This window comes from Sinocyclocheilus grahami, unplaced genomic scaffold (assembly GCF_001515645.1).
Source record: "Sinocyclocheilus grahami isolate Dianchi unplaced genomic scaffold, SAMN03320097.WGS_v1.1 scaffold354.1, whole genome shotgun sequence".
NCBI classification, from domain to species: domain Eukaryota; kingdom Metazoa; phylum Chordata; class Actinopteri; order Cypriniformes; family Cyprinidae; genus Sinocyclocheilus; species Sinocyclocheilus grahami.
Genome location: NW_015505533.1, coordinates 682433 through 696438, shown reverse-complemented (window position 1 = coordinate 696438; position 14006 = coordinate 682433). Strand labels below are relative to the sequence as shown.

The window sequence follows — 14006 nt, the reverse complement described above, 5'->3', positions numbered from 1 at the left end:
ATAGAAAGAAAACGCTCATCAAGGCGGCCTCAAGGAGTCACCTTCTTGGCCCGCTTCCAAGGCAAGTCAAGCCTCGCCGTGGCACGATCCATATCCTCAAGCAGCTCATCATACATGGGGCAGGGGGGTTGTGTGGACTCAGTCTCAACTTCTTCGTCTTCATCTGACATCTCCTGCTCATCCAGGCTTGGAGCCAGCAGAGCTGGATCAGACGATGTAAGAGAGATAGTATCGTCGTCCAGCAGCTCACTCTCGTCCGTGACTGATGAGTGTGAAAGGGAAAGAACCTTTGTTAACTCATCAGCCAGGTCCTTCTGCAATCCCCACAAGCTCATTTTCCTCCGTGCCTCAGCAACAAAGGGTCCTGAACCACGGGGAGCTGATGATTGTCCCTCTTTCCTCAAAAAGAGAGACAAACGAGAGTGGAGCTTTTTCATAGGAAAACTAGACATCGCGCGCGTACTCTTCGCTCAAACAAAAGACGCAAAGAATGTGTGTGTCATCAGGTGTCAAATAACGAGGACACGGATCCACACACTTCTTAAACGCCCTACTAATGCTGACCACGGTGAAGAAGAGTAATTGTTCTTAACAGAAATGCACGTTTCAAACAAAACAATCCTTGAAGACGAAGAAGAGGATGTGCTCTCTCGGCACCCTTTTATACTGTGGTCGTGCCGGGTGATGACATCACAGGCTGTTGACTATGTTATTGTCATTTTTAAATGTATGCTTCAGACACCGGTCACGCTGAAGGCATTCCCCCATAGCGACCTCTAGAGGACGCAGTTTGAAGTTCCCTCAGAAGGGAACTAGGAAATGTTTATTTAAATTTTCTCTCAGAGCAGCTCTAGTGATGTTCATGTTTATGTAGATGCTAACAACACCATTAGTGTCATGCGTACTTCAGTATGTAGTAGATAAACAGCGTCACTCAGAGACGTGCAGAAACAAGCAGATTATTTATATAGCAGTCTCATCGCGCTTCACAGACACATATCATATCTACTTTTGATTTATCCATCTATCAGATTGTGCGTTCTATGTGACATCCTCCTTATACTGTTAATTCCATGTTCATGACTGCACCGAGATTCCCTCTGCATCACGGAAATCATACAGCCTTAACTTCTAACTTGTTATAAATGCGACACACCTTTATCTGCAGGGAGGGACGGTGTCCGCGAATATGATGAAACATGTTGGATGAATTGCCTGCTTTTGCAGCCACTTTGTGTCCACATTTTTTGCAAATTAGGTCCATTCTCAAGGACAACCCCGCATTCGTTTTTTTATATCTGAAGTATTCCCATACTGCAGATTTTAACTTTTTTTCCGGCAGAGATGGAGATTAGATATAATCTCTGTCTCTGTCATTTTCTCCACTGTATGTGCGTGTAAGCAGCCAAGTGAATGTAGAGTTAAGCAGCCGAGCGGAAATAAGTTGCATATGTGCGGGCAAGGTTTTTTCATTCATTTTTTTTAACCGTTGATATGCAAATGTTTACGGTAGGATAACCGTGCACGTTCAAACCGTGATAAACCGTCAAACTGGTATATCGTTACAATCCTATTTCCTACCATAAATATATCAAAACTTAATTTTTGATTAGTAATATGCATTGCTAAGAATTTCATTTGGACAACTTTAAAGGCGATTTTCTCAATATTTGGATTTTTTTGCACCCTCAGATTTCAGATTTTCAAATAGTTGTATCTCGACCAAATATTGTCCTATCCTGTTCTTACCCATACATCAATGGAAAGCTTATTTATTCAGCTTTCAGATGATGTATAAATCTCAAATTTAAAAAATTGACCCTTATGACTGGTTTTGTGCTCCAGGGTCACATTTTTACTCTTTCCCTGAGCCATGCTTCACTGACACTGACGTTTTTGATGACTGTGGACAAAGATTATATGGTTTGCTTGATGCTACATTATAAAAAAAAGAAAGACTGATCAAACAGGTTCTGTTCAGAGTGTAAGTTGGCTACTGGCATATCCTAATAAACAAATGATTATCGGTTTACTCTGAGTAAACTCAACTGGGTGAGTCGGTTAATGTCATATAAGATGTTAGCGTGAAGTGTGGAAATTGTTAACTGACATGCGAGATGTTGTATGCATGAGAATGTGTTGTGTGTGAGGTTACAGACAGCAGGAAGCTCCAGACCTGTTCCAATGGCTGTGCATTGAGGAGCTCAGACTGTGCTGCCCACCTGGACACTACGGGCCTGAATGCACAGGTGATCACACACACACACACACATACACACATACACCTGTACAAGACCAAATCTTTGTGTGGAACACAGTGATGGGCAGTAGCGACGCTACTAGCTTAACTACATTTCTCAGTAGCATGGTGGTAGCATCGCTGTTTTCTTAATCAAATAGCTTTTCAGTAGCAAAGCTCTGTTTTTGATCAAGTAGCGTGGTTGCGTCAACAAAAGTTACATTATCCAAAACATTCTGACGCTCAAATCGAAAATATAACAGCTAAGGATCACTGAACCTGGACCAGTAAAAGTGACGTCCCCGCCACTAAACCTCGTAACTCCATTGGCTGCTCAAACTGTCAGTCAAACCTCATTATTCCTCCCGCCTCTCTCGTGAATGAAGTGTGGCACGCAGTTTGGAGCATCTCAGCTTGTTTGCAGTCTGAAGGTAAATAAAGAACTGTTGATTGAATAAGTACAGCATTTTCTTTACTGAAGAAACAGTACATTTATAAAGGCTAATGTGTTTTGTATTTGAGGAGAGGAGAATAGTGTCTTAGTCTAGCATTTGTTGTTGAGTCACAGCCAAATAAGTTAGCTTGTGCGAAGCGCTGAATCTTTAATATGATATTTTGGCCAAATAACAGAAAAAACTGAGCGCCCACATAGTGAGAGAAAACTGTATAACCTGTAAGTTCATGAAAACCTAAATGCGATGCATATGCTGCCTTTGATGTGGTGATAATGATGGGGAAAAACATTCGCTGGTCAAAAATGTATTAACGTATTTGAACTTGATTTTGGTGAAATGTTAATAATATAATGACACATGCAACGAACACAAATAAAATCTGTAGGCCTATACATTTATATGGTAACACTATCCAATAAGATTTAATTAGTTAATGTTACATTTACATGTTACAGTACATTTATTACAGTATTTATTAATCTTTGTTAATGTTAGTTAATGAAAATACAGTCGTTCACAGTGCATTAATGTTAACAAACACAACTTTCGATTTTAATAATGTATTCGTAAATGTTGAAGTTAACATTAATAAATGCTGCAGAAGTATTGTTCATTCTTAGTTCATGTTAACTGCACTAGTTAACTAATGTTAACTAATGAACCTTATTGTGAAGTGTTACCATTTATATAAATGTATCTGTATACAATAAAGCCACAATACCAACTACCAATAGGAGGTTTCCGGCTGACAGCAAACATGTATTTTGCCTATATGTCACAATACGAGGTAAATCCAGCCCTGTACATGATACTGATTTTTGTTGCCAAATTGGTTTGGAACAGTTGTTGAATAAATAACTAAACTGAACTATTATGCCTGTCTATCTGTTTGACTGACAGTTTTATTGATCACTGAGAAAGCATTGACTTGGTATGATGTTGGTTCAATATGAAAATGTAATTTTTTAAAAATAGCTTAGATGTAGTAAACTATTTTTGCCATGTTGCTGTAGCTTAGCTTGCTACAATTCCCAAGGCTGTAGCTTTAGTGTAGTGAAGCTTCAAGAGTAACTGTTAGCTTAACTCACTACATTTTCCAAGTAGCTTGCCCAACACTGGCGGAACAGTTTTTATCCCATGTGCTTGTCGCACTACTGATCTAGTAGTGGATTGTGTTAGTCGAAGCTTGTCAGAGTAGACAGAACCATCAGAATTGGTTGTGAAGTCGTCGATGGATTTTGACATTTTGCACATTGAAAATCATGTTATTACTGTTAAATGTTATTACTATTACCATGTAATTTTATTCAGTGATCTCTGGTTAAACGTCTTTTTGTAATATTGGCCCCCAGGCTAGGTAATTTGAGCATCTCTGCCTTACGACAAATCAAATAATGTAATATTTGCTCAGATAAACAAGCTGATCGGCCCTCCCATATTCTCCACAGAAGCAGTGGTTTGGTTATGTTGACTCTTAAAGGAACAGTTCACCCAAAACATGAAAATTTGCTGTTAATGTACTCACCTTTAGGCATCCAAGATATAGGTGACTTACTTTCTTCAGTAGAACAGTAAAGAAGATTTTTAGCTAAAACTGTGGTCCTTGATCATTCATAAAATCAATCAGTCAATAATGAAAAAACACAGAACAAAGCATGCAAGACAAAATTAATCCCTGTGGCTCCTGACGATATACTGAGGTCTTGTGAAGTGAAATGATCAGTCTGTGCAAGAAACTGAACTTTATTTATAACATTATTACTCGTAATCCATAGGCAAACAGGGAAATCTGATTCTTTTCCGTTCTTTTCCATTTCAAACTAGTTCACCAGCTCGTTTATGTAATTCACGCAAAGATGCAACATATACACAATTATATTAAAGCATCCACTAATGATATGAAACATGGATATTTTAAAGCATATAAAGTGAATGAACTTGTCTTCAACAGCTCACCGTTTCACATAAACAATGAGAAACCATAAAAACTTTGATCTGGCCCCTTCATTCACACGTGCAAATCACCGGCTCATCAGTCTTTCTGTGCTGATTGTTCTGTGTGTGTGTGCAGAGTGTCCGTCAGGTCCTGGAGGAGTGTGTGGAGGTCTGGGCCGCTGCGAGGGCGAGGGCACACGTCTGGGAGACGGAGACTGTGTTTGTGACCCGGGATACTCGGGCGTCCTGTGTCAGGACTGTGCCGACGGATACTACAGAGAAAAGAGCTCCAACCACACACAGCCACCCTGCTCAGGTAACCGTTCTCAGGAGCCTACGGGAAACACGATGCTGAAACATCTGATCACTTGTGGGATTTGTCAATTCTCTATATGTGATGTACACTCATACTTGCTGATAAACTTCCACTTTAACTGGAGTGAGACGCAGGTTCATGCGAGGAAGAGTTGCAGAGAAAGAGTTGTTGCAAAAGAATCACTGCTAAAAATCTGCTGCAGAGCTAAAATGGATCAGAAGAAGAAAGAAATTAATGTAGTAAATGTCCCAAGCATTGAATTTCAGTTGACCTGCTCAGGCAACGTCATAAATATATGAGGATATTGACTGTTTTTTTCTGTTGTACGTAGCTTGCCATCATTCCTGTAAAAAGTGCACAGGACCACAAGACAACAAGTGTCTGGACTGTAAGCCTGGATGGATCCTTCACAGCAACAAGTGTGTCGGTGAGTTACAGGCTCAGGACATCCCTCACGGTGTGCAATGTCAGATTCAGAGGTAGTCTGAAGTCATATTTGCCTCTGGGTTTTTCCTACTCAAACTATCCAACACTGACTAAAAGCAAGAGATGACACATCTGAAGTTAGTTTCAGAGTGAAGCGCAACGCTGTGTTCATTTTCTCCTGAGCAGCTCATGGTGTTTTTCAGCATCTCAGAGCAACCCGATTCACAGTAAATGCTGTGAACTCCATCTCTGCATCTGCTCTGCGTTTGAGTCGCTTTAATGTGCTTTAGAAATGCAACATGCTGCAACCATCTTCTCGTACATGTAATGAGAAGCACTTGTCAACAAAAGTAAAAAAATCTGTAAGGGCTCCCTGCGGTTTTCCTTCAAAATAAAATGAAGAAATGAAGACAGCAAATGTTAGAATTGTAATGTTACAGTTGTAATGTAAAATTATTTTTTACTTAAATACCCAATTTGTATCTTATATAAAAATATGACAATATTAAAGGTGCAGGGTGTAATATTTTGGAGGATCTATTGACAGGAATGCAATATACACAACTATGTTTTCAGAGGTGAATGAAGACCTTACCTAATGAGGTTTTTATTACCTTACCATGTACAATTTCTATCTACATACACTCACCACCATGTTTCTACAGTAGCCCTAAACGGACAAACTGCTCTACAGAGATAAAACACTGACACAATGATGAACAAGAAACAATAATATTCTCAATAACATATCGGTTTACTGAATAATTAAGTAAATAAAATTCCTTAATTTCCCTTTGTAAAGAAACCTAATTCTCTGCTGTCTCAGACGACGACATCTTTGTCCTGTGTCAGCCACTATATCTTCTCTATGTGCAATTCGCAACCTCACTGCTAGATGCCGCTTAAATGTACACACTGCACCTTTAATATTTATTTTTCTCCTATATTTATTTATTACTTCTTCTTCTTATTATTTTATAGTCAAAATAAATATAACCACAACATTTTGTCCAAGTTGTGGCAATAGTTCAATGCAAACAAGCATAGAAAACCAGGAATTTTTTAAAACTGCATTTGCAATTTTTATCAGAAAAATTTTTTCGCAATTTTTTTTCATGAAATTGTGCAGCCCTACTAAGTGCTGTAAAAGTAGACCATGTGACTTGTAAGCTGTAGTATTCCTGTGAAGGCAGTGTGAAGAACAGATCAATACTGAAGTCTTTCTTTCTTTAAATTTTTATCTCTGGAAAACATGGCGTGTGAATAGTGTGAACATGTTTATGATACTATTTTGAGCATAGAAGAGATACGTTTTCAGACAACATTATGCTGATTATTATTATTTTCAGCTGCAACAAGATGTTTCTAGTAGGCTTGCCGCGATAGACGGTGCTGACGGTGAGACCGTTGTTAAGCTGCAACACCGGTTACGTCACTTTCCCACCACAGCACCGACACCCACCGTCGTTTTGATTTTTTATAGTAATAAAAATGATTTAGTTCAGTAAAAGAACAGACACCACAATTAAAAACTGAATGCGGCTGCTCAATGTAGCGTGCCGAACGACAGTCGCATCTCAGATCAGACTTCATTTCTCCAGTGAGGAGAGCGAGTCGAGCCGACTGACGAGAAGAGTGAGGTGAGACAGACAAGACGATCGCGGATGATTTAGTTTCGAAATGAACTGCAAAAGCGCCTGTTTGGCAATATTTTGGATTTTGCAAAGCCTGTTGATTTTGCCGTTTATCTAAGGTGATTTTGGAGGTTTTTTTAAACATTTGTTTCTTATTTAATTGATTCCACATTATTTGCTGATTTTTACTTTATTTAAACTTTGTGTAATTTATTTATTTTATTTGACATCAAGGTGAATGCCGTGCCTCCGAGCTTTCTTACTCGTTTTGCTAATAAACGTTCTACGTTTCTTTTTTATTTGGTTATATATTATGCATGTTTACTCATTTCCAGTTTTGTATACATATTTAAACTTTATGCAAGTTATTTGTTATTTTATATTAGGCATAGCCTGCCCTTTAGAATGGTGTATTTTTATTTGTTTTGTTAATAAAAGTTCTATGCTTTACATATAAGCTAATGTGAGTTTGACATTGTATTTTGTTGTTGCATTCAAGCAATTGATGTCGAATTGCCGCTAATTGAAAGTAAAATACGCACAGCGCTTTTAAGCTATTTAAAAGCAAAGGAAAGCGAGGAAAAGAGGGAAAATTCAAACAAACTAAAAACAAACAATTGCTTTAATTGCCACTATTTGAAAGTGAAAGTAAAATGCGCAGGCTGCTTTTACAAGCTATTTGAAAGCGAGGAAAAGCGGGAAAATGCCCCTGCCCCCACGGTGACACCGGTATTATCGGTGTTGTCACACGTCGATTAACGGGTGGGAAAATTTCCTCAGCGTCACAACCTTAGTTTCTATATGACCCCTGTTCTGTCGTCAGTTAACTGCAGTATTCCCAGCTCTTTATCACTCTGTGTGTGTGTGTGTTTACTGCAGATGTGGATGAATGCGGCACTGAATTGGCTCGCTGTCCATCCAACACGTACTGCTTCAACACAGACGGCTCTTATGAGTGCAGAGGTCAGTCTCACGCTAATGCTCACTAATGCATGCTGTGTGTTTGAGTGTGCACTCATATAGCTGTGTGCAGGCTGTGATCAGGCATGTGTGGGCTGCATGGGAAGCGGACCTGCTCGCTGTAAGAAATGTGCTCGAGGGTTCAGACTCACTGGAGCAAAGTGTCTAGGTAAGTGGATCATTTCTGTGTTGCATTCAAGCAATTGATGTCGAATTGCCGCTAATTGAAAGTAAAATACGCACAGCGCTTTTAAGCTATTTAAAAGCAAAGGAAAGCGAGGAAAAGAGGGAAAATTCAAACAAACTAAAAACAAACAATTGCTTTAATTGCCACTATTTGAAAGTGAAAGTAAAATGCGCAGGCTGCTTTTACAAGCTATTTGAAAGCGAGGAAAAGCGGGAATGCCCCTGCCCCCACGGTGACACCGGTATTATCGGTGTTGTCACACGTCGATTAACCGGTGGGAAAATTTCCTCAGCGTCACAACCTTAGTTTCTATATGACCCCTGTTCTGTCGTCAGTTAACTGCAGTATTCCCAGCTCTTTATCACTGTGTGTGTGTGTGTTTACTGCAGATGTGGATGAATGCGGCACTGAATTGGCTCGCTGTCCATCCAACACGTACTGCTTCAACACAGACGGCTCTTATGAGTGCAGAGGTCAGTCTCATGCTAATGCTCACTAATGCATGCTGTGTGTTTGAGTGTGCACTCATATAGCTGTGTGCAGGCTGTGATCAGGCATGTGTGGGCTGCATGGGAAGCGGACCTGCTCGCTGTAAGAAATGTGCTCGAGGGTTCAGACTCACTGGAGCAAAGTGTCTAGGTAAGTGGATCATTTCTGGACACCTTCTATGAACCTTACATTAGCCCTGGTACATTTGATGCCTGTGAGATGGCTGTTGATATGATGTTTGATCAGAGTCTCTCACTGCCTTTCTCAGACATTGACGAGTGTTCGGAGAGAGCCATCGCATGCCCTGGACTCAATGAAGCTTGTATTAATGAGGAGGGATCGTTCCGCTGCGAGTGTGCCGAGGGCTTCATTCGACGGGACAGCATTTGTGTGGAGAATCTGCCACCGAGTGAGTAAACACATGCTGAAGCCCAACACTTCCACGCTAAAAGTGTATACTTGTGATGGGGAAGTGCTATTTAATAGGGATGTAACTAGACTTGTGCCAGTATTCGGTGATGCGATATATCACGGTAATGAATATGCACGATATTGTTATCGTGGGAATTTCTAAATACCGTGAATAATTATATATTACAAATTATTTCGAATTTTTTATGCATTTTAAGAATACTTTTCCCATCAACTGGTCAAAATGTTTCAATATCGTGATAATACTGTATACCGTGATAAAAGCATTAGCAATTAATCGCAACATGAGAATTTGATACCGGCATATCCCTAGATGTAACGATATTAAAATTTCACAATACGATATTATTGCGGTATTTAGAAAGGAAAAAAAAAAAGAGAAATGAAGAATTGGGAAAAAAATTCCCCAACAATTTTAAAGTTAAATTATTCTATCTAATGCACTTTGAGAGTTCAAAATTAGGAGCTCCAACGAAGAAAAGTTAAGTCAGAAAGAAGTCAATGAATTGACTTGTAGCTGAACTTTAAAGGGGACTCAACCCTCTTTTTGTTTGTGATATACTGTCTCAGTCTAAATTACATTCACACTGGGGTTTTAGGAAATAATTATAATAATAATAACAACAATGACAGTAGTAGCCATATATTGTAAAACAATTGCACTGCAAAATAAATTAAAATAAATAGGTCTATTTCATAGGTATATTATTTTTGCTTTACACTACAGTAGGAAAATTACAATACTTCTTTCCTAATTTCTACACTTGAAAGTAGGGGTGCTCCGATTGATCGGCTACCGATTACTATCGGCCTATAATCGCTTTGGGATGATTGATCGGCGGTCTCTAAAAAGGCAGATTTAAACAAAAAAAAAAACGATCTCAATCTGATGATGCTGCCATGAGAGGTTTGACATGACATGCAGCGGCACCATCTCAGTCTCTGTCTGGTGCAGGTGAAATAATTATAATGCTATATTTCTTCGTTAAATAACTTATAAAGTAATTTGAAAACCTTGTGTGAGACGTAACTTCACAAACAGCGTGAGTGAATTCATGAGCTGATCTCAAAGATCTAAGACTTTTTCTATGTACACAAAAGGCCTATTTCTCTCAAATATTGTTCCCAAATCTGTCTAAATCTGTGTTAGTGAGCACTTCTCCTTTGCCGAGATAATCCATCCACCTCACAGGTGTGGCATATCAAGATGCTGATTAGACAGCATGATTATTGCATAGGTGTGCCTTAGGCTGACCACAATAAAAGGCCACTCTAAAATGTGCAGTTTTATCACACAGCACAATGCCACAGATGTCGCAAATTTTGAGGGAGCGTGCAATTGGCATGCTGACTGCAGGAATGTCCACCAGAGCTGTTGCCCGTGAATTGAATGTGCATTTCTCTACCATAAGCTGTCTCCAAAGACGTTTCAGAGAATCTGGCAGTACATCCAACCGGCCTCACAACCGCAGACCACGTGTAACCACACCAGCCCAGGACCTCCACATCCAGCATCTTCACCTCCAAGATCGTCTGAGACCAGCCACCCGGACAGCTGCTGCAACAATCGGTTTGCATCCATGTTGCAAGGATCTGTACATAATTCCTGGAAGCTGAAAACATTCTTTCAAACAAAACACTGTTCTTGCATAGCATACTCACCGGACATGTCACCCATTGAGCATGTTTGGGATGCTCTGGATCGGCGTATACAACAGCCTGTTCCAGCTCCTGCCAATATCCAGCAACTTCGCACAGCCATTGAAGAGGAGTGGACCAACATTCCACAGGCCACAATCAACAACCTGATCAACTCTATGCGAAGGAGATGTGTTGCACTGCGTGAGGCAAATGGTAGTCACACCAGCTACTGACTGGTTTTCAATAATCATGCTGTCTAATCAGCATCTTGATATGCCACACCTGTGAGGTGGATGGATTATCTCGGCAAAGGAGAAGTGCTCACCAACACAGATTTAGACAGATTTGTGAACAATATTTGAGAGAAATAGGCCTTTTGTGTACATAGAAAAAGTCTTGAAAGAGATATTTTGAATTTGGACTGCGTTTAAACCGCTAGCTGTCAGCAATTCATACTGCACTTTAAGCTTATTTTGACAGAAACAGCAGTAGAGCTTTTATTTTGAAGGAAACTCCAGCTTCAGTGAAAACAGGCTTACAGAAACACATCTCACTACAAATCTAGTGAAATGCTGTAATCATCAGCTGCGAAAATAAAGCATAAAAGGAAGATACAGCTTTACAATTCTCTCCAAAAACAGCGGAGCTCCTGGGGACGTGTCGTGGGCGAAGCTAAGAGCTAAAGAGTGACGAGCACTTAATTGCCAACAAAACACAGACATTTGATGCCGTTTCACTTACCATCTGCAGTTCTGAATCATGACCGGGATCTTTTATAGCTGGGACCGGTCCATCGTTCAGTATCAAATGATGTGCAAATAAAGCTCATTCTGATTCTGATTCTGAAATCTAGCGCCGAACTGGGCCTTGTTTATAAAATGTTCGTCAACAAACACACTTGTGAAACTCCGTTGCTGCTCCGGAAAAACAAACTTTATCCACTGTTTACATAACGCTGGGTTCTTTAGGAAGCTGAACAAAGTTATCTTTCCCTTACAACCAAAAACGCACTTCTTTGGAGACATTTTTCTCGAAGAAAAGTCCCGTGCAGCGCTGTCGCCGGATGAAACGCGTTGATGGGCGCGATCTTGCTCTCGCTCTGGTCGATGCGTGCGCGGGTGCGCCCTTCCGGGAGAAATTCCCATATAAGGAGTTCCACACTCGTCTACGTCATAAAGAGCCACGATCGAAAAAAAAACTCTCCGAAACGTGTACGAACCCAGAAGTAAGATTTTTGGCACATAAATACTCTGTCATACGTCCAAATTGCGCCGAACTGGGCCTTGTTTATAAAATGTTCGTCAACAAACACACTTGCGAAACTCCGTTGCTTCCCTGGAAAACAAACTGCATCCACTGTTCATGTAACGCTAGGTTCTTTGGGAAGCTGAACAAGGTTATCTTTCCCTTACGCTGCATAGGCCGTCGCCGGTGACGGGGGATCCGCGGAGCGCTTAAAAGGTGGTTCGTGGCAGGCCGTCCGTGGGACGCTGCGTGCCGTCCCCTAGACTATTTTCCCCGCCCCCGATGACCGCGGGGTGCCCGAGGGGAGGCCGGAGGCGTTGGTGCCCGTGGGCCCCGCGGAATGACGACGGTCCTCTGGTTCTGCGCCTTTTGTCACAATCTGGGGGTCGGCCACAGGGTGGCAGCCTCCTGGACGCAGACCTCCTACGTGGGGCGCGTCAAATAGGTTGCGGCTGGGCGTCCAGGGACACATGGTGTTAAAGAATTGTTTTATAATAACCGCTACAAATACAACTCATTATATAAAATATAAACACTTTAAATGAGACAGACATGTAGATGTTTCTGAAAGATGTTTTCTCTGTTTTGGAGGGATGAGTATTTTAAAATCATACCCTATAGACCAATTTCAGTGTTTGCAAACAGTGATGACGTTTTTGTGGGCGAAGCCTATCTGGTGGCAGAAAATGACAGTTTTAACGTAGCAGTCTATTCAAACCATGGAATAAAAGAATAAAAAATTTAATTTTGAGATTATATTTCAAAATTCTTTTTTTTTTCTTGCAATTCTGAGATTATATCTCACAATTCTGGTAAGAAAAATCAACTCATCATTCTTTCTTTTTAGTTTATAATCCCACACTTCTGCCGTTTTTTTCCTCAGAATTGACAAACTCGCAATTGTTGACTTGAATAAAGTTATAAAGTCCGAACTAGGAGATATAAACTTGCATTTGCAAGAAAAAAAGTCTGAATTGTGAGATAAAATAGGTAAATGTTATATAAAATGTTATAGGTTTAAATAGTATTTACAATATTCGCTAATACAATATGTCCCCTATAAGAATATTATATAGACCTATTGTTTAAATCAAATTTATGCTTTAAAAGTTGGGTAATCATAGCAGGTTTCATCCAGTCTGTCCATTTAAACATCTGCATTTAGCTTCAAATGGCATCTTTGACGACAGTATTATATAAAAATTATTTGCATTCCAATTCTGACATCCAAAGGCACAACAATACATTTTTTCTCTTATTCCATGGATTTTACCCGTTTCCCTCCACTTATTCCCAGTGTTTTTCTGCCACCACTATGCGCGCGCAGCTGCAAGTCACGTAACTGACGTCTGCTCCAAATTGGTCTATTTATTGCATCAAAATTTGTTAATACTTTACTATATTTAAGGGTGGATAATTTAACTGGTGGTTAATTTGTGAAAGTTTAACTATACTGAATGACATAGCATAGACTTCTTCATGGCTAGTTTTTGTGTATTTCATTTCATTCTGTAACTACATTCTACAGATCTGTGTGTACTGGTGTTAAATGCTACTGTTTTTGACAGCATTGATAACGTTTATAACGGTTAATTTTTGCGTTTCCCTGTCCATGGGCTTTTTTGATTGCTTTCCGGCGATGCAGTGTTGTCAGATATTGATACTAAAACAAACAAAAAACTAAATAAAAATAAACCGAAATTATTTCCAATCTTTTGCAAATAAGATAAGATAAAGATATCGCTGACTCTAAACTGCAACTTCCTACTTTATTAACTTTCTAAAGTGTTAAATTAAGTGGAAAAGACAAGTCCAAAAACACTTATAATAGCTGGGTCTGAATGTTTAGCGTCTCTGGTATGAGAATGATCGCTGCGAGACGCTGGCGGAGTGAACGAGGCTTGAGAGAGCTGTTTACGGGCCTGCCACTTACCACTAAGAGTTCTCCTAAATAGCAGTAAAAGTTTTTAGCTAGGAGTTTTCTCTTGAAACCTATTCACAAAGCTGCTGAGACAAACTTGTACTAAGCAATAGAGAGAAGTCTTAA

General features: G+C 39.9%; 1 protein-coding gene across 1 annotated transcript in view; it reads left to right on the top strand.

Annotated features, from left to right (window-relative positions):
* LOC107548752 (cysteine-rich with EGF-like domain protein 1) overlaps positions 1-14006 on the top strand; it is a 36743-nt gene that overhangs the window by 10211 nt on the left and 12526 nt on the right. The window contains exons 5-10 of the mRNA XM_016229562.1: positions 2158-2249; positions 4766-4945; positions 5277-5372; positions 7885-7968; positions 8039-8134; positions 8910-9050. Of these exons, the coding sequence (XP_016085048.1) occupies positions 2158-2249; positions 4766-4945; positions 5277-5372; positions 7885-7968; positions 8039-8134; positions 8910-9050 (689 nt within the window). The remainder of the gene's footprint in view (positions 1-2157; positions 2250-4765; positions 4946-5276; positions 5373-7884; positions 7969-8038; positions 8135-8909; positions 9051-14006) is intronic.